Source organism: Acipenser ruthenus, chromosome 25 (assembly GCF_902713425.1).
Source record: "Acipenser ruthenus chromosome 25, fAciRut3.2 maternal haplotype, whole genome shotgun sequence".
Classification (NCBI taxonomy): Eukaryota; Metazoa; Chordata; class Actinopteri; order Acipenseriformes; family Acipenseridae; genus Acipenser; species Acipenser ruthenus.
The window spans coordinates 9,810,426-9,833,428 of NC_081213.1; the positions used below are offsets into that span (position 1 = coordinate 9,810,426).

The 23,003-nt window shown below is 45.8% G+C and overlaps 1 protein-coding gene across 4 annotated transcripts in view; it reads right to left on the reverse strand.

The window, feature by feature from the left end:
* The window catches only part of LOC117414017 (transcription factor Gibbin), a 73,320-nt gene extending 51,276 nt beyond the window's left edge, over positions 1–22,044 (reverse strand). For all 4 annotated transcript variants that reach the window (XM_034906318.2, XM_058999480.1, XM_034906317.2 and 1 more), the window contains exon 1: positions 21,571–22,044. Coding sequence is in view for 3 of the 4 variants with exons in the window: in XM_058999480.1 (XP_058855463.1) it covers positions 21,571–21,712 (142 nt within the window). In the remaining variant the exon portion in view is untranslated. The remainder of the gene's footprint in view (positions 1–21,570) is intronic.
* Positions 22,045–23,003: the final 959 nt, after the last annotated feature.

The following is a 23,003-nucleotide window of genomic DNA, read 5'->3' on the forward strand; positions in this document are numbered from 1 at the left end:
TAAACACACAGATAACACACACACACTCAGTCCAGTTTAAACACACAGATCACACACACCAGTCCAGTTTAAACACACAGATAACACACACACACTCAGTCCAGTTTAAACACACAGATAACACACACAAACCCGCTCCAGTTTAAACACACAGATAACACACACACTCACTCAGTCCAGTTTAAACACACAGATAACACACACACACTCAGTCCAGTTTAAACACACAGATAACACACGCACTCAGTCTCAGTTTAACCAATTTATTGAATTTTTATTTAACCATTATTAATTTTAATTTTCTTTTATGTAAACTGTCCTGATTTTACTGTTTCAGTTTCTAAAACTTTATTTCATTATCTTTCAAAATGTACAATTGACTTGCATCATGTTGCATGCATTCAGAGTTTGCAGCCCCTATCACTTAATCAGGACTTACACTGGCAGAATTAAGAAAAAAAAGAGTCTGGAGCATTTTACAGCACTGCAGAATCACACTGGATTGCACCAATCTATCTGTGGTTACTGTATCCCAGAATCACTCCTACCAATCTATCTGTGGTTACTGTATCCCAGAATCACTCCTAAATGTAGGTGGTTTATGCAATCCGGGGGTTGCAATGTGCTATAAAATGCTCTAAGAATCCAGCTGTGGCTCATCAGGGTATAGGAGGATCAATTCCATGTATTGATTCACTGAAAAGAAAAGCAAGGCGCTGGGATGTTTGCAGTGCAGCAGAGCTCAGTAAAGCTGCTCCTGTCTAATATCAGTTTGGATGTCCTGGATTGCAGAGCTCAGTAAAGCTGCTCCTGTCTAATATCAGTTTGGATGTCCTGGATTGAAGAGCTCAGTAAAGCTGCTCCTGTCTAATATCAGTTTGGATCTCCTGGATTGCAACATGCAAAGTTAGAACCATGTGCAGTCCCTCAGCTAACACGTATTTGCATCTTCTAACCACTTTTATAAAAGCAGACCATGAAAATCACATGCACGTGCCCAGAGTAGGATGACAACACAAACAAAAGGGCAGTCGTGAACATAATTTGCATAGACAACACGCTCAGTGATTCAAGAAACAAACCCCATGCAAAACTGAATAGGATTCAGGTCCCGTCCCAGAGAGCTGCCTGACTTACCATCCTCGAGAAGATACACTGATACAGGTACAGTGCCGACGACCATGGAACCTCTTTAACACTAGAACCACCACGGCAGTCATTTTGACGGTTTTCACTTTTAAAATTTAAATTACTCTGCGTGTGTTAAAGATCCGCGGTTGTCCGTTCTTGACTTTTCCTAAATACATGTATTAAATATACTGACGACGTTTGAAAGTCAGAATCGCAAAAATAAAAAAAAGTTATGAGCACTTCTACCTAGAACCGTCAAAAGTAGTCATTTTGACGGCTTGTTACAATACATGCTTTTATTGTTAATATAACCTACAATACGCTTATTTTATATGTATACAAGCCAGTTTGTTATCTGTACCTCCGCTGAGTTTACAGCAGTGTGTATTTGAATAGAATATTGCTCTTGACGTCTAGATATGTGTTATCCAAACATCTATTGTAATCCTATCAATTCCTTGGAGAACTGCTGTCTGGCTGTCTACGTGAGCATATATAGTCTGCTGTCTTATAATATTACTATTACAAGAATTTTTCGAGAAATCTTGATATTTTTGTGTTTTGATTTGAATTTGTTTATTTAGCAGAATTTGTTTATTTAGCAGACGCCTTTATCCAAGGCGACTTACAGAGACTCGGGTGTGTGAACTATGCATCAGCTGCAGAGTCACTTACAATTACATCTCACCCGAAAGACGGAGCACAAGGAGGTTAAGTGACTTGCTCAGGGTCACACAATGAGTCAGTGGCTGAGGTGGGATTTGAACCGGGGACCTCCTGGTTACAAGCCCTTTTCTTTAACCACTGGACCACACAGCCAACACAATTTGACAGCAACTACAGATATATTTGCCTTGGCATCAGAAATTTGGAACTACTTCATTGAAAAGAGCATTGCCTGTTTCAAGCTAAACATAAAACACTACATGGACAAGCAGCTGTTTCAGACAAAAGCACGGTGTCGCTGGACAAACAAACCTGTCAAATTCAAGATTAAGTTTTGGCTGGCAGCGGACCCTACCCCTTCCTGTGCAAAGATGAAACTGGCCCAGCTGGTCAGAGACTGGGTGACCATGTGTTACGCTGATGTAACCGTGCTTAAGAAAAGACATGAATGTTACCAATATATATTTAGTATTTCACTGTAATTAGAAAAAACAGCCTGGTTGGAACAGTAAACAAAGAAGAAGAGAGTTTCCACCATCTGCACAAAACGTAATACTCAGTGAAAGCAATCACTGGTGTCCAGTTGCTGTATTTTACAATGAGCTGGACATGGCAGCCATCAATTCCTGAGTTTTGTACAATGAATGCACTGGGGAAAATATCAGTATCACGGAGCTTTGGCAGAAACATTTCGATCAGAAAACTGCAAAGCAGCAGGGAAACGCAGCTCAACCTGGATACAGTGCGCATCAAGTGACACATGCAAGAGAAAACAATGCCAGGTAACTAAATGCAATAAAAATAAAACTTCTGATATCTGTGCCCAGTTTGAAAGAGCAGTATGTGGTAAATGCACACGACAAGTTGATAAGCGTTACATCTGTATGGATTGTGCTAATATGGGGGCTACTTTGAAGTATGTTTCCCTGAATGCGCATTCCCGTTACACTGTGGGAACTGAGTTATTTTCTTTTTTTATGTTATTTTTTATAAATAATTATTTTACAATTGTGTTGTAGGCCTACATATAGCCAGTTTACACCTGGTTACACAATACTTTCTTTTGAAATGTTTATTTTATTATAGTTTTTCATTTTTTGAAGTCGTGCTATGCAGTAGGCTAATGTGAACATTTTTGTAAATAATTACTTCGTTTTTGCAATGTCGTATATACATCTAGTAGTTTACACCTGTTTACACAATATCTTCTTCTGAAATGTTTATTTTATTAGTTTTTCATTTTTTTATGTCATGCATTATATGTGCTAATTTTGAAAATAAAGCCTTTTATGTTTATTTTTTCATTTAAATACAGTGTTTCTGCTATGCAAATGTTAGATAAGATGTAAATAAAAGTTTTAAGTTTATCTGAGAGTTTGTGTGTCATTTTCATATCGAAGCTGTTGGTCCGTCAAAATGACTACCGCTGGCGGTTCTAGTGCTAAAAATATGCAAAAGATTTTAGTGAGCAAGCCTAACTAGCACTGCAAAACTTTCTCCTTTTTCTAGGAAAGCAGTACAACTGGGGATGAGCAGTTTGTTGTCTGATAACCTGGTACCCCGACTTCACCCATTAAATATCCTGGGATCCCTGAAAAGATCATCGCCTCCTCTTTAAGATCTGAATGAGCAATCCGTCTCACAAGTGCAGATAGGATCCACTTACAACCAATGCTGAATGACTGTGTGCAGCTTCTGTTCTCTATTTCACCTAAAAAATGAGTTTCCTGAGCAGGGACTGCCAAGGCTAGTACAACAGTCAATGCAGTGTTGCCCTTGGCAGTCAGACAGAGACTTAAATAAGAGAAAATGCCATACCCAGCCATTCTGCATGGGTAGTAAGTGGATCATTATTAGGATATCGATGCACTTGTGTGACAGACGGCTCATTAAAATATTTTGTACAGTTTTAAAGAGGAGACATTACGTATTCTGGGATACCTAAGTATTTAGTAAGTAAGGGGTCTGAGTAAACATGGGCTTTTGTGAATGATAGTAATATGGGGGGTCTCTCTATATTGACAATGTCGACCCAAGGGACTTTTTCGACTTGAAAAAAGAAACAAGGACCAGGGGTCACAAATGGAGATTAGATAAAGGGGCATTCAGAACAGAAAATAGGAGGCACTTTTTTACACAGAGAATTATGAGGGTCTGGAACCAGCAACCAGTAATGTTGTTGAAGCTGACACCCTGGGACCCTTCACGAAGCTGCTTGATGAGATTCTGGGATCAATAAGCTACTAACAACCAAAGCAGCAAGACGGGCTGAATGGCCTCCTCTCATTTGGAGACTTTCTTATTTCCTTATAGGGCATCTCTTACTATAGACATTTTAAAAACACCCACACCTTATACACGTTGTAGTAACTCCTACTGAAGTATAGCAGAAGGTGGCAGTGATCGGGTCTGACCTTACTGTAGACCACTGAAATGCAAAGCGACTGGTATTCTTTGCTATCCAGAATTAACATGTAGGCAAATATATTTACATCACTTCCACAAAAAACACTGTGGAGCAGAAAGGACAAGTGAAACATTACGACACAGGAGGGATTGAGTGACAAGAAGACCAGGACATGCTGTATAACCACAGCATGTGCAAGTACACCTTCATCAAGCTGTGTGCAAAACTGCACCAAACACACACCATGCAAGACACCCGACACACAAGACATCATCTTCTAGAAGAACTCTCTTATCTAGCAGTGTTACTGAAATGATCCGATTGCTGGCACAGCCGTGGTGTATGGAAACCCTGCCCTGGGATGGAAAGAAGACTCCCATTGAACAGCAGTTTGATCCATTCCTGGTTTTACTAGGAGTTTAATAAGACACACTTGAGCTTGTTACCTGTACACAGTAGTAATCAAACTCCTAGTAAAGCCTGGCCATAGTTACCTGGATTTTTATCTGCCTCAAATTAGTAATACAACAAACACAGATGAGGCTCATTGCAGGTTGGAGAAATCCTGTCAAATCTCCAGTCAGCTCAGAACAGATCTCGACTCTGACAGCTAAGACTGCTAGCATCGATCACATCAGGGTACACCGAGTGCGTGTTAGCCTGTCCCCCTGCAACACCCAGTCCCTAGGACATGGAGGGTGGAGATACAGACTCAGTGACCACAAACTGCAGCTTGAAACCAGCAGACACAAATGACATTGAACTGGAGCCCCAGAGAGGCCTGACTCTGTAAGCAGTGTGACAGTGGAGAGATTGAATCAGAGACACATTGCATCCTCCACTGTACAAAACACAGAGACATCAGAGGCAAACACCCTCCCAGGCTGTCAGGAAGAGAAGGAGCTTCATTGTGAATGGGGATGAGGAGAAACTGGGGTTCATGCCAATAAAGACAGAGAGAGAGAGAGAGAGACCGGCAACAAGCCCTCACAAATTCCAGTTCCAATGGTCTTTATTAGAATGACAAGTTCATATAGCAAACGTGCACAATATTTCGATATAAATAACAGTGCTACTAGATGTATTGAAAGGCCTCTGTACTTCCAATGGGCAGGGCCACTTGGAGACTCCATAGGGAAGGATTGGTATGTGGGGCCCCCTCCTCCCTGTTAAATCATGACAGATTGCAATATATATTTCTTTTTTTACAATTGCATATCGTCCTGCAGTGTGTTTTCTGCGAAATTACACTGGATTATGTTGACCTATCTGAAGGTTCTGCAGCAGTGGTCACAGTCAACATGAGTATGTTTGTATTTTCAAAAGGTTCAATTCAACCCAAATAATGTCCAAATATAAAATAATCCACAGCGCTCACCCTCCTTTCCAGGGTCCAAGCTTTGCTACAGTACAGAACCGAGAAATAACATTACAACTTATTTAGCAGATCCCCACTTCCACATAAAAACTACTGGAACATGTATTCATAGAGTGAGAGCTGGCAGGAATAAACACACACCGCACGATTCTCACTATATGTTTCAGAGACTGAATTTATAATAAATGAATAGTTGGGCTGGGGGTAAAGAGGTGCATTCTTCAGACAGGGGTTTTGTAAAGTCTTTTTGAAATTACTCTATTAAAATATCTGCATCCGAGGTCAAAATTTAGATTTTGACCTCGGGACGAGCGGGGCGGGGCCTAGTATTACTGCTCCATTAGAGGAGGCGGAGCCTAGTTGTATTACTCTACCATTAAAGGAGGCGGAGCCTAGTTGTATTACTGTACCATTAGAGGAGGCGGGGCCTAGTTGTATTATTTTTATATCAAACAGACGAAGGAAGGGGGAGTCACATCACAGATAAAATCCCAGTGGTTTCACGACTGGATTACATTACATTAGGGCTGTCACAAGACGCTGCCATACTGCCATTGACTGGGGCTCTCTGATGTGCAGATTCCACAGCTCTTGTGCAATTCACATGCTTTTAACAGGTCTGCTTCTGTTTGAATTGATACCTGCACAGCCCTAATAGAACCAGGGAACAGAGGGAGACAGCAAAGCAAACTACAGGACTGATAACGGCCAGTGGGAACAGTCTTCGAGTGTACCAAGTGTGAGACATGTCAAGGGAGTTATACTAGCGAGGGACACTGCCGTCCGAGTGTGTCCTCTAGTTACACTAGCGAGGGACACTGCCGTCCGAGTGTGTCCTCTAGTTACACTAGCGAGGGACACTGCCGTCCGAGTGTGTCCTCTAGTTACACTAGCGAGGGACACTGCCGTCCGAGTGTGTCCTCTAGTTACACTAGCGAGGGACACTGCCGTCCGAGTGTGTCCTCTAGTTACACTAGCGAGGGACACTGCCGTCCGAGTGTGTCCTCTAGTTACACTAGTGAGGGACACTGCCGTCCAAGTGTGTCCTCTAGTTATAGCTGTCATGTGCTCTTTCCTTGTTTTAAGGTCAGTAAAGCGCTGTTTCCACCCAGAGTCTGAATACAACAAAATCAGTCACCCGTTGCTGTGCTGTCAATGGGAGCCTGTGTGACGTGTGTTTATCCAAACTGTACTGTGTCTTGCTATTGCAAGATGGCAGCAGTGTGGAGTAGTGGTTAGGGCTCTGGACTCCTAACCAGAGGGTCGTGGGTTCAATCCCTAGTGAGGGACACTGCTGTTGTACCCTTGAGCAAGGTACTTTACCTAGATTGCTCCAGTAAAAACTGTTTAAATGGGTAATAGTATGTAAAAATAATGTGAAATAATGTATAATGTGATATCTTGTAACAATTGTAAGTCGCCCTGGATAAGGGCGTCTGCTAAGAAATAAATAATAATAATAATAATAATAATAATAATAATAATAATAATAATAATAACAACAACAACAGGATTTGGAATCTCAATGAAAGTGAATTGCAGAGAATATGGCAGTCTGAAATGAATGGTGCTTCAAGGTTAAGAATGATGACATCCTGCCCCCTGTCCCTCTGAAGGGAGGCCGTCCTCTCTGAAGCTCCCAGGTCATTCAAATGTTATCCAAATGGGATGGGATCCGATCCTGGTTTCATGTTCATTGCACTGATAAATGCAAAGCAGGGCTAACTGCCCCTGCAGATCTGCGTTTTAATGCAAGAAATACTGGCCCGAGCTGGGGGGGGGGTCAGATTCTGTTTCATTTCCTAAGTGTTTAAACAACTTTAACATACTGGGGATTCTGTTAAATAAAAAAAAACCTGAGATCCAGCACTCACTGTCACCTTTGATCTGGAGCAGTGTGGACCCCTGAGATCCAGCACTCACTGTCACCTCTGATCTGGAGCAGTGTGGACCCCTGAGATCCAGCACTCACTGTCACCTCTGATCTGGAGCAGTGTGGACCCCTAGATCCAGCACTCACTGTCACCTCTGATCTGGAGCAGTGTGGACCCCTGAGATCCAGCACTCACTGGTCACCTCTGATCTGGAGCAGTGTGGACCCCTGAGATCCAGCACTCACTGTCACCTCTGATCTGGAGCAGTGTGGACCCCTGAGATCCAGCACTCACTGTCACCTCTGATCTGGAGCAGTGTGGACCCCTGAGATCCAGCACTCACTGTCACCTCTGATCTGGAGCAGTGTGGACCCCTGAGATCCAGCACTCACTGTCACCTCTGATCTGGAGCAGTGTGGACCCCTGAGATCCAGCACTCACTGTCACCTCTGATCTGGAGCAGTGTGGACCCCTGAGATCCAGCACTCACCGTCACCTCTGATCTGGAGCAATGTGGACCCCTGAGATCCAGCACTCACTGTCACCTCTGATCTGGAGCAGTGTGGACCCCTGAGATCCAGCACTCACTGTCACCTCTGATCTGGAGCAAAACAACAGAAACACATGCCTTAGCAGTGCCGATAAGACTGCCAGGACTGCAAAGGCTCTCAACTCTAACCAATATGCCATGCTGCCTCCCTCCCTCCCAGTCTCTCAGCTCTAACCACGTCACACTGCCTCCCTCCCTCCCAGTTCCTCAGCTCTAACCACGTCACACTGCCTCCCTCCCTCCCAGTTCCTCTACTCTAACCATGTCACACTGCCTCCCTCACTCTCAGCCCCTTGACTAGACCAGGCAGCTGTGAAAACCTCCCTCCCTCCCTCCCTCCCTCCCTCTCTGTGGTTGGAGTGTGTCCAAGCTCCCTCCTAGTCCCTTGACTAGACCAGGCTGCTGTGGAAAGCCCCCCCCCCCTCCCTCCCTCTCTGTGGCTGGAGTGTGTCCAAGCTCCCTCCCTCCCTCTCTGTGGCTTCTTCCCTCTCTGTGGTTGGAGTGTCTCCAAGCCTGCTGCGGGGGAGAGTGCCTCGGTACCTGCACACAGGCAGCCATCGCGAGCCAGCCAGCGACAGAGAGCCCTAACCTGTACTGCTCAATCCCTTTCAAGATGCCAACGCTGTACAGAGCGAGCAGCACCTGGGAGTGCTCAGGCACTGTCCTTTTATTTATCTGCTGTTCAAGAAAGATGAGGGACAATGACACTGGTGCAGGCAAGGAAGCAACATGAGATCTTCCACTCACAGCTCTCAGAGGGAGAGAGGGGAGAAGAGCGAGAGAGAGAGGGGGAGGGGAAGAGAGAAAGAGAGAGGAGAGAGAGGGAGAGAGAGAGCGTACCTCAATCCTGACTAAAACAGCCCCTTGACAGACTTGCATTGAAATGAAACTCATTTATTATTTAATCCACCGAATGTAAAGTCACGGATCTTTCAGGTATAAACCCGTATCTTCACATACCCGATTTAGATCAATTTAGGGGGACAGTTGCTTTATTGTTTTTGTAAAAACTAGGAATTTGCAAAAACATTCAAGTTGCCATCAAATGGATTCTCAATATTCACACTTGAGAATTCACTGAAGACTACTACACAAATAGCCATCGATTCATTCCCCCAAGGGTCTCCCCTGGTGATGGCACAGCCGCGTGGTGTGCAGGGCGAGTCATACAGTCAGGGCAGCGCTGGGGTCCCCCGAGGGTCTCCCCTGGTGAAGGCACGGCCGCGTGGTGTGCAGGGTGAGTCATACAGTCAGGGCAGCGCTGGGGTCCCCCAAGGGTCTCCCCTGGTGAAGGCACGGCCGTGTGGTGTGCAGGGCGAGTCATACAGTCAGGGCAGCGCTGGGGTCCCCCGAGGGTCTCCCCTGGTGAAGGCACGGCCGCGTGGTGTGCAGTGCGAGTCATACAGTCAGGGCAGCGCTGGGGTCCCCCAAGGGTCTCCCCTGGTGAAGGCACGGCCGTGTGGTGTGCAGGGCGAGTCATACAGTCAGGGCAGCGCTGGGGTCCCCCGAGGGTCTCCTCTGGTGAAGGCACGGCCGTGTGGTGTGCAGGGCGAGTCATACAGTCAGGGCAGCGCTGGGGTCCAAAAATTGGTGACCCTGCCTGACCATGGAAATGAGTAGAAGATGTAAGCAGAGAACAGCCCTGTGCTTCTAAAAACATGAACCCACACTGTGAAAGGGCAGTGAGATTTTTCAATACATTGGCAGGCTGACTCAGCCTGTAATCCTACACAGACAGGCAGGGCAAAGGAGAGGGCAGGAAGCTGCATGCTGCTGTCAGTCTGCTGGCTGCTCTCTCCAAGACAGCCTCCCTCCCTCCCCCCCTCTCCCTCCCCCTCCCTCTCTCTCTCCCCCCCTCTCTCTCTCCCCCCCCTCTCTCTCCCAGATCCCCTGCCAATTCTTCTTTGAACACTTCCAGCAGCAGAAAAAAAAATCAGTTTCTGCCTCAGTGGAAGACAGCAGAGATTAACCCTTTGCACACCTTCCCTAATGATGGGTTACCAAGCAGTCATCATTTCCCACTGCTCAAGAAAGAAATTAGTGTGCCAACGTCTGTCGATGGAAGGCACTGTGCGGACTTCCCTTTCTCTCAACGCTTCATGAGGGGGCTCGACTGCATTAGCCTTTAACATTTAAACTCGGATCCATTTGAGATGTTGGCCAGCGCTGCTGGGGAGGTGTGTGTGGATGTGGAGATGGGTTAGCTGCTCTCAGGGTTCAGCCTGTCAGTGACATCCAGCCCCGTTGCCATGACTGTCAACTCACAATGTACAGCATGTAAGAATACTACAGGACACCAACGAGCAAACCTAGAAGCAATTCTCCAGATCTATGAAAAAATGCAAGTGGGACATACGGGCGGACATGTGGTTTGTTTCCAAATGGAAAGAACTCATTTGTTCTGCTGGTTTGCTTCCTCGATCTTCCTCTGCACTGAAACAAAGCAGCCAAGTAAAGTTGTACTCAGTTACAGCTCGTCACAGGAGGCTCTGCCTACTCAAAAATGTTGAAAAATACAAGCTATTTTATTCATTTATGCATAAGTAATATAACAATAAATACACAGCTTTAATGCAGAGACAGCAGTCCGATCCAAACTCTCCACTCAGTCACGCTGTACATTCAGAGGAGGCAGACGCACTCTTGTCTGCGCTGTAGTCATGATAAGCACGTCTCTTAGCCAATCATATTCTTCCATTTCTTCAGCTGTCATGGAACACTGAAGGGTGGCATGCCCCCCCTCCCCTTTTGTCTGTTTTAGCCAATCACCGGACGTGTGCCCTTCCACACTGATGACCTCGCATGCCGATATTGACGAGAGTGAAAAGAACGAAGCTCTGTTTAGAAGGACGTAGCGAATGGCTAGAGATGGATTCACTTTATTATTATTATTTGTTTATTTAGCAGACGCCTTTATCCAAGGCGACTTACAGAGAGTAAAATGTGTGAACTATGCGTCAGCTGCAGAGTCACTTACAATTACATCTCACCCGAAAGACGGAGCACAAAGAGGTTAAGTGACTTGCTCAGGGTCACACAATGAGTCAGTGGCTGAGGTGGGATTTGAACCCGGGGACCTCCTGGTTACAAGCCTGTTTCTTTAACCACTGGACCACACAGCCTCTAAATAAACAAATAATAAACATGTGCTGGAAGTGTGTAACAGTTATGTTTATTAGAATAAACTACCATGGGCTTCTGTTTTCTTTTCTCTTTTGGCTAGTGGAGAACATGCATTGAACAGCCGAATTGGGGTACAGCGTTAAGATATGAAAAGTGTACAATACAATAAGAAGATATTTCTGCTGCTGGGGGCTCAAGGGAACCCCGAGTCATCTGACTTTTTTTCTGCCTCCCCATTTTTGGCCACCAGCCGGCACTGGAGCACTAAACAGCCCCTACTGGTTTTGCTGTTTGTGATCATTCACTGCAGAATCGCTCATGACACTGCCCGAGGAGCTCAGAGCAGAGAAATAAAGCATTGGGCTGCAGTGTGGAAGGCAGAAGGTCTATTTGAAATTGCTGTCACAGATCTTGAGAAGAAGCACTATGATCATGCTGTGTGACCGTACTGTGAGTGTGTAGATCTACATGTGGCCCTGCACGCTAAGCCCACAGTCAGAAACATTACCACAGCAACCATTATAAAAAGGAAAAGCATTAAGCAGCAAACCACATCCTCACAGCTCTACAAGCTTGAAATGAACTGTCTGGTGAAACAGATTACACTGCAGGGCTAAGCAATTCTGAGACCCCAATCTCACTTCCCTTTGAGCCCAGGTCTGCTTGTGTACTCAATTGCAGATCATCATAGCAAACAGAACAATTCCATTCATGTTTTGCACGTCCATTTGTTTACAGCTCCTCACTTTTGAAAGAACCACACGCTGCTCCGCTTAAAAAGAACGCTGCTGGCAAGCCATGCTTTCAGATAGTGCTGCACATCCCAGGTCATCTGGAGAGTGAGATTGTTCCCACTCTGTCGACCGCTTCTTTCCTGTCATTAACCAGCCAGCTGCTTCCTCTAGTGACTGGCATGCTTTTAACCAGACAGTGCTGAGGTGAAATCACATGAAAATATGTGTTTCTTTCAAAACTGCACATCTGAGATGTCTGTAGCTAATGGGTAAGATGAATGGGATTGTTCTGTGAGGTGCAGTCACTTCATAGTTTGCTCTTTTGCCATTAAATTAGCAGTGCGGTTTGGAAAACCAAGTCGTTTCATGATTTCGCTCAGAGATCAGAAACCGGGAGCCAGCAATGAGAATCAACAAGCAGCTCACAGCAGCCGATGAAAACAGAAAGAAAAAAAAACATTTAAACAAACAGAAGAAAAGCAGAGAGCCGGAAGCCAGTGTGCTCGTTAAGCTCCTGTCGCTAGACACGTACCCAGCACCTGCAGCCTTCCCTCTGCCTGCGCTAATGAGCCCACCCCTCCCGTCCTGGAGCCCTGCGCTGCTGCAGCAAGACAAACTGAGGTCAGAGGCTACTCCGGCCTCCATCTGCAGCCCAGCATCACACACCCTGGCAGCTCGCTCATCTCTCCCCTGCTTCACCCGCAGTTCAGAACTGGGCTCCCTGACTCCCACTGCATACAAATGATTTGTTCCCGACAATACAGCCAGCCCCGGGAGAGCCAGCCAGCACACGGATCACTTCACATGGAGAGAGGTGACCTTGCTTGCTCGGCAGTTTTACACCCTGGTCATCAGCAGCTGAGCAAGCTAGGGGGCGCTGAATTCAAGCCACAGGCAAACACTGATCCCTTTATCTGAGAACAGCAGAAATCCAGAAGGGGTAAAATTCTGCTTTGAATAGATGAGCCCAGGTGCTTACCATACAAACACAGGCTCGGTGTCATTAAATCCATCTTAGAATCAATTTTCTAACACTGACGACTTTGAGAAAGACTTCTAGTGGAAACGCTTGCCATTTAATTTGCCGAGGTTCTTGTAGTATTTCTAAATGTTGCACTACTCAGTGTTTAATAGTTAGGAATGGTATGTTCAGATGTTGCTGGCTCTGGCTAGCCCTCCCTCACCCTGTTCAATTTAGTGATCTGTTCCTAGTGCTGATTGTCATCTTTACCATGCTAAAAATGTCCAGTCTTTGTTTCTGATACTTTCATTTTATCAAAGGTCAGTACCTATGTAAATACACAGAGTGCAAATGTTTTCCACGTAGCTGTGTGATACTGACGGAACTGCAGTTGCTCTCAGTCCGAGCTTCATTCTAACAGCATGGATTACAGGTGAGTGGCTCTCGGTCCGAGCTTCATGGATTACAGGTGAGTGGCTCTCAGTCCGAGCTTCATGGATTACAGGTGAGTTGCTCTCAGTCCGAGCTTCATGGATTACAGGGGAGTGGCTCTCAGTCCGAGCTTCATTCTAACAGCATGGATTACAGGTGAGTTGCTCTCAGTCCGAGCTTCATGGATTACAGGTGAGAGGCTCTCAGTCCAAGCTTCATTCTAACAGCATGGATTACAGGTGAGTTGCTCTCAGTCCGAGCTTCATGGATTACAGGTGAGTTGCTGTCAGTCCGAGCTTCATGGATTACAGGGGAGTGGCTCTCAGTCCGAGCTTCATGGATTACAGGTGAGTGGCTCTCAGTCCGAGCTTCATGGATTACAGGTGAGAGGCTCTCAGTCCAAGCTTCATTCTAAAAGCATGGATTACAGGTGAGTTGCTCTCAGTCCGAGCTTCATGGATTACAGGTGAGTTGCTGTCAGTCTGAGCTTCATGGATTACAGGGGAGTGGCTCTCAGTCCGAGCTTCATGGATTACAGGTGAGTGGCTCTCAGTCCGAGCTTCATGGATTACAGGGAAGTGGCTCTCAGTCCGAGCTTCATGGTTTACAGGTGAGTTGCTCTCAGTGGCAAGGCAAACTTGCCCAGACAGTTTTCCTCCCTAACCCTGCAGGAGCCTAAACGCCCACTTGGTGTGAGTGGGATCAGACTCAGGCTTGACTGGCTCACCCTGCACTCAGACACAAGCTTTCACTTAAATTGAAATCAAAACACTCATTCCTCACAAGGCTTCCCTCATTCATCACAATACAGAAGAGATGAGTAAATGTGTTAGCAAGGAATTTACACACACACACACAGTCACACACAGTCACACACACACACACACACTCACGCTCTCTCCTCTCTCTCTCTCTCTCTCTCTCTCTCTCTCTCTCTCTCACAAACACACACAGAATACAGAAAGTACAAAACGCAAAAGCCTCACATTCTGGCAACATAATCCAGTGCACTGTTCTCCCCCAATCCCCCGGGCTAAACCTCGTCATTCATTTAAACTGCAGGCTACTGCCCATCTGGACAAGAATGAAAAAAGAAGAAGCCGTCTTGCTGCTCAGCCCTCTCAGCCTCCTACAGATTTCCTCCCGGAACTTAATGATTAACAAAGTGCCAGAGTGCCAGACTACTGCTTCCTTTTAAAGGGACTGGAAATAGAATGTCACAGTGACACAAGACATCCCCCTGCCATGGCTGTGCGGACAGCAGGCTGCTGCTATTAGCAGCAATGAAGCTTCGCTAATCAATGCACGGTCCGACACTAAGGGCACTGTCAAGCCCCCTCTGCAGCCTGCTTCGACAGTGAAACTCCTGTACCAAGGGAGGACTGAGGAGTGATTAACCCTTTAAGGGATCAGGGCTATCCCCCCAGATAAAATCTACTCAACCCACAGTCTAGCTTCTTCAGCCAATCTGAGGCTTCTGCCGCATGGTGGCAACCAATCAGAATGCAATATAGTCCCACCTACAGCCAATCATATTCCACTATGGAAATAATACAGGCTGACATTCTCGTGACAATCAATTTGTCAGGAGAAAATAAAAATAATAATAATAATAATAATAATAATAATAATAATAATAATAATAACAACTAATTTATTATAGCGCCTTTCACATCTGCAGTACAAAACAAAAACACAAATCAGCATAACAAAACATAATGAATAACAATTAATCAGTTCAAAAATTCTATAGATACATAAATAAATAAAATAGGGTCAAAGAGTTAAAAAATACAGCGGAGAATAAGTGCGTCTTAAGGGTGATTGTAAATGTGGCTACTGTTGTGGATTCTCTAATGAAAGTTGGTAGTGAGTTCCAAAGAAAAGGAGCAACACAGCTAAAACGACACCCTCTCAGCACAACACATTTTGGAAGCATGCATTTTAACAATCCAGAGTGAGAGGATCTCAGCTGCCTCCCAGGGATTTAAGGGCTAAGAAGGTCCGTTATATAACTAGGACCCTGACCGTGCAAAGCCTTGTAGGTCAACAGCAATATTTTAAAGGAAACACAGGACTGGATAGGAAGCCAATGCAAACGCTTCAGGACCAGAGTAATGTGTTCTGAAACGTTCAAGTTTCATTTGCTGATAACACACAGCTGTGCACTCCATGACACTGGCTTACTTCAATAAAATCACTGGCTGATGTAACCTGGGTATGTAACCCAGGCAACTAGAACACAGAGCAGCTCCTGAACTCAAAGCAGTTTCACACTATTTAAACATGGAACAATATCAAAAAGCACACAAGCACACTGAGGAAGTGCAAAGCGAACCTGGAACAACTGCAAAATCCTAACTGCCAGCCCGTGGGAAGCCTGCAGAGAAGTGAAGAGGTGTTCCGACTGCTGAGTCCTCTGCAAGGGCAGCTTTTCAACTGCATGTTTGCTGCTGTCTTTAAATATTTCATTTCAATCTTTTTTGGATGCGCAGTGGTGAGCGCATCACTCCCCCTGAATATCAAGCGACTCCCGAGCGAATGCACCCGTACCACACTGCCCCAAGAGGCTGCGCAGCTCCTCGAATCACTGTAAACCCGCTTATAATAACGTGGACCTCTGTTTGCAGGATCACAGCAGCATGCTTTTTCCATTTACCATAGCTTATCATGGTTTGCCATGTTTTTAATATGCTTGACCGTACCTCACTGTGCTATACAATGCTTCCCTATGCTTTACCATGCTTTCACTTTGCTTTATTATGCCCACAGTGGATGTAGTCCCAGGTGGCAGTGGATACAGCGAAGCTGGTCGAACACATCAATGTTCTCTTCATACAGCTGCTCTAATTTTGAATTGAAAGGATGTATGTCATTGAAAGACTTACTTCATTTTCTATGGTAAACTTATAGAAGAGGAGATATGAATCAAGCGGCTGTACTGCAGACAGAGACAGCAGGTGCACATTTACAGCCTCTTAATTTTTTTTTTTTTTTTTTTTTTAAAGATTTTCATTTTCCCCCCCCACTAGGCATTCCTGCTGGCCCCTGAGGAGGCTGCTGCTGTCCTGTGCCTGTCATCTCAGCCAGGTCAGTGACTATCATTCCCAGCTCCAGACTCTCAGCCAGGTCAGTGACTATCATTCCCAGCTCCACACTCTCAGCCAGGTCAGTGACTATCATTCCCAGCTCCAGACTCTCAGCCAGGTCAGTGACTATCATTCCCAGCTCCAGACTCTCAGCCAGGTCAGTGACTATCATTCCCAGCTCCAGACTCTCAGCCAGGTCAGTGACTATCATTCCCAGCTCCACACTCTCAGCCAGGTCAGTGACTATCATTCCCAGCTCCAGACTCTCAGCCAGGTCAGTGACTATCATTCCCAGCTCCAGACTCTCAGCCAGGTCAGTGACTATCATTCCCAGCTCCAGACTCTCAGCCAGGTCAGTGACTATCATTCCCAGCTCCACACTCTCAGCCAGGTCAGTGACTATCATTCCCAGCTCCAGACTCTCAGCCAGGTCAGTGACTCTGTCATTCCCAGCTCCACACTCTCAGCCAGGTCAGTGACTCTGTCATTCCCAGCTCCACACTCTCAGCCAGGTCAGTAACTATCATTCCCAGCTCCACACTCTCAGCCAGGTCAGTGACTATCATTCCCAGCTCCACACTCTCAGCCAGGTCAGTGACTATCATTCCCAGCTCCAGACTCTCAGCCAGGTCAGTGACTGTCATTCCCAGCTCCAGACTCTCAGCCAGGTCAGTGACTCTGTCATTCCCAGCTCCAGACTCTCAGCCAGGTCAGTGACTATCATTCCCAGCTCCAGACTCTCAGCCAGGGAAAGTGCCTCAGTCATTCCCAGCTCCACACTCTCAGCCAAGTCAGTAACTCTGTCATTCCCAGCTCCAGACTCTCAGCCAGGTCAGTAACTCTGTCATTCCCAGCTCCAGACTCTCAGCCAGGTCAGTGACTCTGTCATTCCCTGCTCCAGACTCTCAGCCAGGTCAGTGACTCTGTCATTCCCTGCTCCACACTCTCAGCCAGGTCAGTGACTCTGTCATTCCCAGCTCCACACTCTCAGCCAGGTCAGTGACTCTGTCATTCCCTGCTCCAGACTCTCAGCCAGGTCAGTGACTCTGTCATTCCCAGCTCCAGACTCTCAGCCAGGTCAGTGACTCTGTCATTCCCTGCTCCAGACTCTCAGCCAGGTCAGTGACTCTGTCATTCCCAGCTCCACACTCTCAGCCAGGTCAGTGACTCTGTCATTCCCAGCTCCAGACTCTCAGCCAGGTCAGTGACTCTGTCATTCCCAGCTCCACACTCTCAGCCAGGTCAGTGACTCTATTCATTTACTTCTAACTAGACAACAACAAAATGGAGAACAATAATCTTTAGATTTGGTGAGAAAGGCAAGTATGACAGCAACATACGAGTCCTAATGAATACAACTTGCAATATTATGAAGCCGCATCCAATCAAAAAAAGAATTCCAACCTATTTTGCTGTAAGTGTTGTCTTGTGCACGGCAAACTGCCAGCTGACAACATCTCTAAAGACAAGGATAAGGGCATTCATTATGTACCAAGTCCTTTAAATTAAAACCTGATTCATAATAAGTTTGTACGTACAGGTGACCCTGCCTCTCATAGTCTTGTGAGCACTGTGGGTGACAGAAACACACAGTTTTACTTTGCAGTCCTCCTCCCCAATCAAAATGCTCACAAGAAGACACTATTGTACCATAAGAGACAGGGTCACCGGTACGTAGTAACATCAGACTTTTCAGCTAGAGTGTTAACTGTGGTACCGAAAGTTTCATCACAAGGGGATACCGGCTTGTTCACAGACAGCAGATTGGAGGTGTGATGTTCCTAAACTACATCATGGCTCCAGCGGAGAATACAAACTTTAAACACTAAAATACATAGAATGCTTTTCATTTTTTGCTTGTTTTGGTCTCTAATACACTGAGTGAGAGCGCATAGGTTACCCTGCCCAGCCCACAAGTGAGAGAGGAGATAGAAGAAAGCAGGAGGTGACAGAGAGGAGAGGAGAGAATGCACCATGCAGAGAGGAGAGGAGAGAATGCACCATGCAGAGAGGAGAGGAGAGAATGCACCATGCAGAGAGGAGAGGAGAGAATGCACCATGCAGAGAGGAGAGGAGAGGATGCACTGTGCAGAGAGGAGAGGAGAGAATGCACCATGCAGAGAGGAGAGAATGCACCATGCAGAGAGGAGAGGAGAGGATGCACCATGCAGAGAGGAGAGGAGAGAATGCACCATGCAGAGAGGAGAGGAGAGAATGCACCATGCAGAGAGGAGAGGAGAGGATGCACCGTGCAGAGAGGAGAGGAGAGAATGCACCATGCAGAGAGGAGAGAATGCACCATGCAGAGAGGAGAGGAGAGGATGGACCGTGCAGAGAGGAGAGGATGGACCGTGCAGAGAGGAGAGGAGAGAATGCACCATGCAGAGAGGAGAGGAGAGAATGCACCGTGCAGAGAGGAGAGGAGAGGATGCACCGTGCAGAGAGGAGAGGAGAGAATGCACCGTGCAAAGAGGAGAGGAGAGAATGCACCATGCAGAGAGGAGATGGAGAATGCACCATGCAGAGAGGAGGAGATAATGCACCGTGCAGAGAGGAGAGTAGAGAATGCACCGTGCAGAGAGGAGAGGAGAGAATGCACCGTGCAGAGAGGAGAGGAGAGAATGCACCATGCAGAGAGGAGAGGAGAGAATGCACCATGCAGAGAGGAGATAGAGAATGCACCATGCAGAGAGGAGGAGATAATGCACTGTGCAGAGAGGAGAGTAGAGAATGCACCATGCAGAGAGGAGAGGAGAGAATGCACCATGCAGAGAGGAGATAGAGAATGCACCATGCAGAGAGGAGGAGATAATGCACCGTGCAGAGAGGAGAGTAGAGAATGCACCGTGCAGAGAGGAGAGGAGAGAATGCACCATGCAGAGAGGAGATAGAGAATGCACCATGCAGAGGAGAGGAGAGAATGCACCGTGCAGAGAGGAGATCGAGAATGCACCATGAAGAGAGGAGATAGAGAATGCACCGTGCAGAGAGGAGAGGAGAGGATGCACCATGCAGAGAGGAGAGGAGAGGATGCACCATGCAGAGAGGAGATAGAGAATGCACCATGCAGAGAGGAGAGGAGAGGATGCACCGTGCAGAGAGGAAAGGAGAGAATGCACCGTGCAGAGAGGAGATCGAGAATGCACCGTGCAGAGAGGAGATAGAGAATGCACCATGCAGAGAGGAGAGGAGAGGATGCACCGTGCACGTTCATGGAGCACTGTGGTTATTTCACAAAGAGGATGGCCAAATAACCCACAAGCCCCTACAGGTTGTTTGCAGCTATCCTACTGAGTGGAATAAACACAGCACTCTGTGGATGTGCAGGAGCATTGTGTTTATATAACAATGTAGAATGTGTGGAAAGGAAAGAATGTTTAAACCTAAATTAAACTTTAACCCTAACGCTCACACGCTCTGTCCTAAAAGAGGCTCCGTTTGCTAAGAATATACAGTACATACTATATATGGCCTATAAATAATTATTCACTGCCTGGCCACTTTATTAGGACCAAATGGATTGCCCTAGGGTGTCCTCCTGGTATACCCTGGCTGCCTTGATTACTCTGGAAGACAGAAGGAAGGCTGTAGTTCACTTTAGCACTGTTGCAGATGCACCCAACAATGCTGCACGGGTACCCTGCTAGCAATGGCAGCTAACAAGATGGTAAAGCACCCATCCATGACAGAGTCTTCAGACATGCTAACCATGCTCTCCAGATCTCAATCCAACTGAGCATGTGTGGGATGAACTTGCTCAACACATTGGTCATGGCGATGTACCTTGCTACAGCAAGTGCACGACATGATAATGACTGAACGGATCCCTGAAGACACCTTCCAGGCCCTGTGCAGTCTACGTAAATTAGCCCTAGTGTCATAGCTAAGGGTCTGACTTATTACCAGAGCAGGATCTGCCTCTGCTTTCAAAGAGAAAACACCTATGTTTACAGAACAGCTATTTGAACATGAAAAGCAGCAGTATACTTGGAAACAATTATTTAAAAGTTACTTAGGAATAGTATGCCGGTAATATCATATATTAAATGGAAATAAAATGTTAATGGTAGTGCTTCATTTATATGTATGCATGTATTATTAAATAAATCAATAAGAACTGAAAATAATTGTCCTGATGTTAATAATAATAATAATAATAATAATAATAATACAAGATGCAAGTGTGCTCATTGAAAGGCTAATACAATCTCTCGTTTTAACCCGTACTCTCCCGGACTCTTTCTATAGGGTGGCATGGGTACACCCGTTTCTGGATGTTCTCCTCTTCAAACTGGCCTACTGATAAACTGCGTGGCTCCGTCACACCACAAACACGCCCCCTCCTCCGCGCGCTCACTGAGCCAGCAAGGACCACAATTTACCGGAGATCCGCTGCCGATTAAAAACAACAGGTAGCCTTTTAAATATCGGGCTGTAATTAGCCCGTCGACTAGTGGACAGTGCCAAGCCGTCACGACAGCTGTCATTCAAACCGGAATGAATGGGGGGGGGGGGGGGGGACCCATCTTCCATGTCTTTATTTACAGCATCCTTTGTTTGCGTGTTCAAACATAATTTCATTAAGACCTCGTTGTATTTCACAACACGACAATGTTCAATAAATTAAATACAAAACTATGCGCATTTTTCAATGGGCTAGCGAGAGCCTACCGTGTATAATGTATACATTATTTTGTAAGAATAATGCATTGTGAAAGAATGTAGCCCCCATTCTGCGTTGGCTATTATCGGGACAGTATTCAAAACAGAATAAATGACTGAATATGTAAATAGTTTATTGACACTGTCAAAAGCACGCGCATTTGTGTAAATATTTTAATAAGAGCTATACAATACCGACTGCTGTGACATATAACCCTGAGTCGCGTTTAAAATGCATACCAATAAATAAATAAATACATTATTAAATTCATTCAATTACCATTTGAAAAAAACACACACTTCTAAATACTAGCATTGGTCATGCAGTGATCACTGTATTTATAATAATTAGTGCAGAGGTCAGTAAGTTACATCAATGGGAAAGACAACAACACGCACTGAATGATTCACTAAGCAGACCTTTCCTGCACAGTGTACGGTATGGATACGGTTAACAGGCTACGAAATACTACAGCCCATATTAATAATGCACGCCATCACAGCTGGATCCAATTGAAAACTATGCAAATATTCGGTGTATACACAGAAAACACATTGCTTACCGGGCTGCGGTGAATTAACGGCGTCGTCGCTGCCGACCTGCCCTTCTTGCTGAGGCTCGGTCCGAGCGATATTCCGAATCTCCTCTCTTCCACTCGGATTCATCGAACCATCTGCTGCACGAACGACCTTAACAGACAGCATTTTACATGTCAGCCCGAGTGCATAGCGCTCTCTCCTCGCTCTTCTCTCCTCTTGTCCGTGTCTCAATAAAAAAAAATCAAGCAAACCGCAGCTTGGCTCAACACACAAGAAACAAAAAACGCCAAGAAAAAAGAAACGCGACACGCAAAGCCGATCGCTCTTCAAGGTGCACGATTATCGGTTATAGATCCGTAGCGAATTGAGAGGAAGAAAGAAAGGAGAAGGGCGAGATGCAGTGGAATACGTTTTCACCAGTGAATACTGCCCTCCTAGTCTTTTGGTATCTGCCCACCGCAACTGCTTTGCCTATGCTAGCTGCTTACCTACCACTGGACGGGCTTGCCTGTCAACAGCATCCGGGAGTCCGTAGTTTTTGAGGGGTGCATTCTGGGAGTTGGAGTTTTTTTGAGTCCAGCGCGAAGGACTCACGCAGAACCCGGAGTCCATGCATGCAGAAACATTAAAATACATCCACGTCTATACTTGGCACAACACGGCTGAGATTAAACACAGCTGACTGCAAATGTCAGGTAAATTAGCTTACGTCCAAATAGCAAGAAAATGAATTTCAATGGGACAGTGATAATGTTGTTAGTCCTAATTAGAAGATGTAAGGAGACTGATTAAAACACCTTTAAGGGGGTAGCTGCACTAATGTTGCTGGCGTACATGTGTCCTGCGTCTGATTCATTCGGTGTAAATCTGCAGTGAAATCCATTATCCAGTAGCATAGAGAGAGGCATTACTTTGTAAGCTGTTCCTCGGAAACACCAGTCTTTGACATAGAAGCACCTGCCAACCGAGCACCGCCTGTTAGCCCTCTGTTGAAGTCCTGAGGTCTTGCTGGAACTGACAAAAGGGATATGCAGCTTTTATACAATACAGAATCCATGTGCAAAGCAGTTCATTGTGAAGGACAGTTAAGTTACACAAAAGTGTGTGCTGCATATCTTTGTTGTCCAGCCCCAGATTTGTGTGCAAACCAGCACATATCTGTGTTTTAGTTGGTTTTCCCATTTATAATATCCAAGTCAAGCACGACTTCGAATGGGAGTTTTAGTTTTACAGTGTAGCTCCCTCTTCTGGTAACTAGTGGTAATACCCCTAATAAAAACATTTAAACTGGCCTTGGCAGACAGTGCCACTGTGGTCTTTATCATGTAACGTCTAAACTGAAAATGTGTGCATTTATTTATTTTTCTGCTTGATTTGCATTCATCAGTATGAGCTGTAAGAATGTAATGTACCATGGGGGTAAAATCTGAAATTGGTTTTGTATGAATTGAAGGAT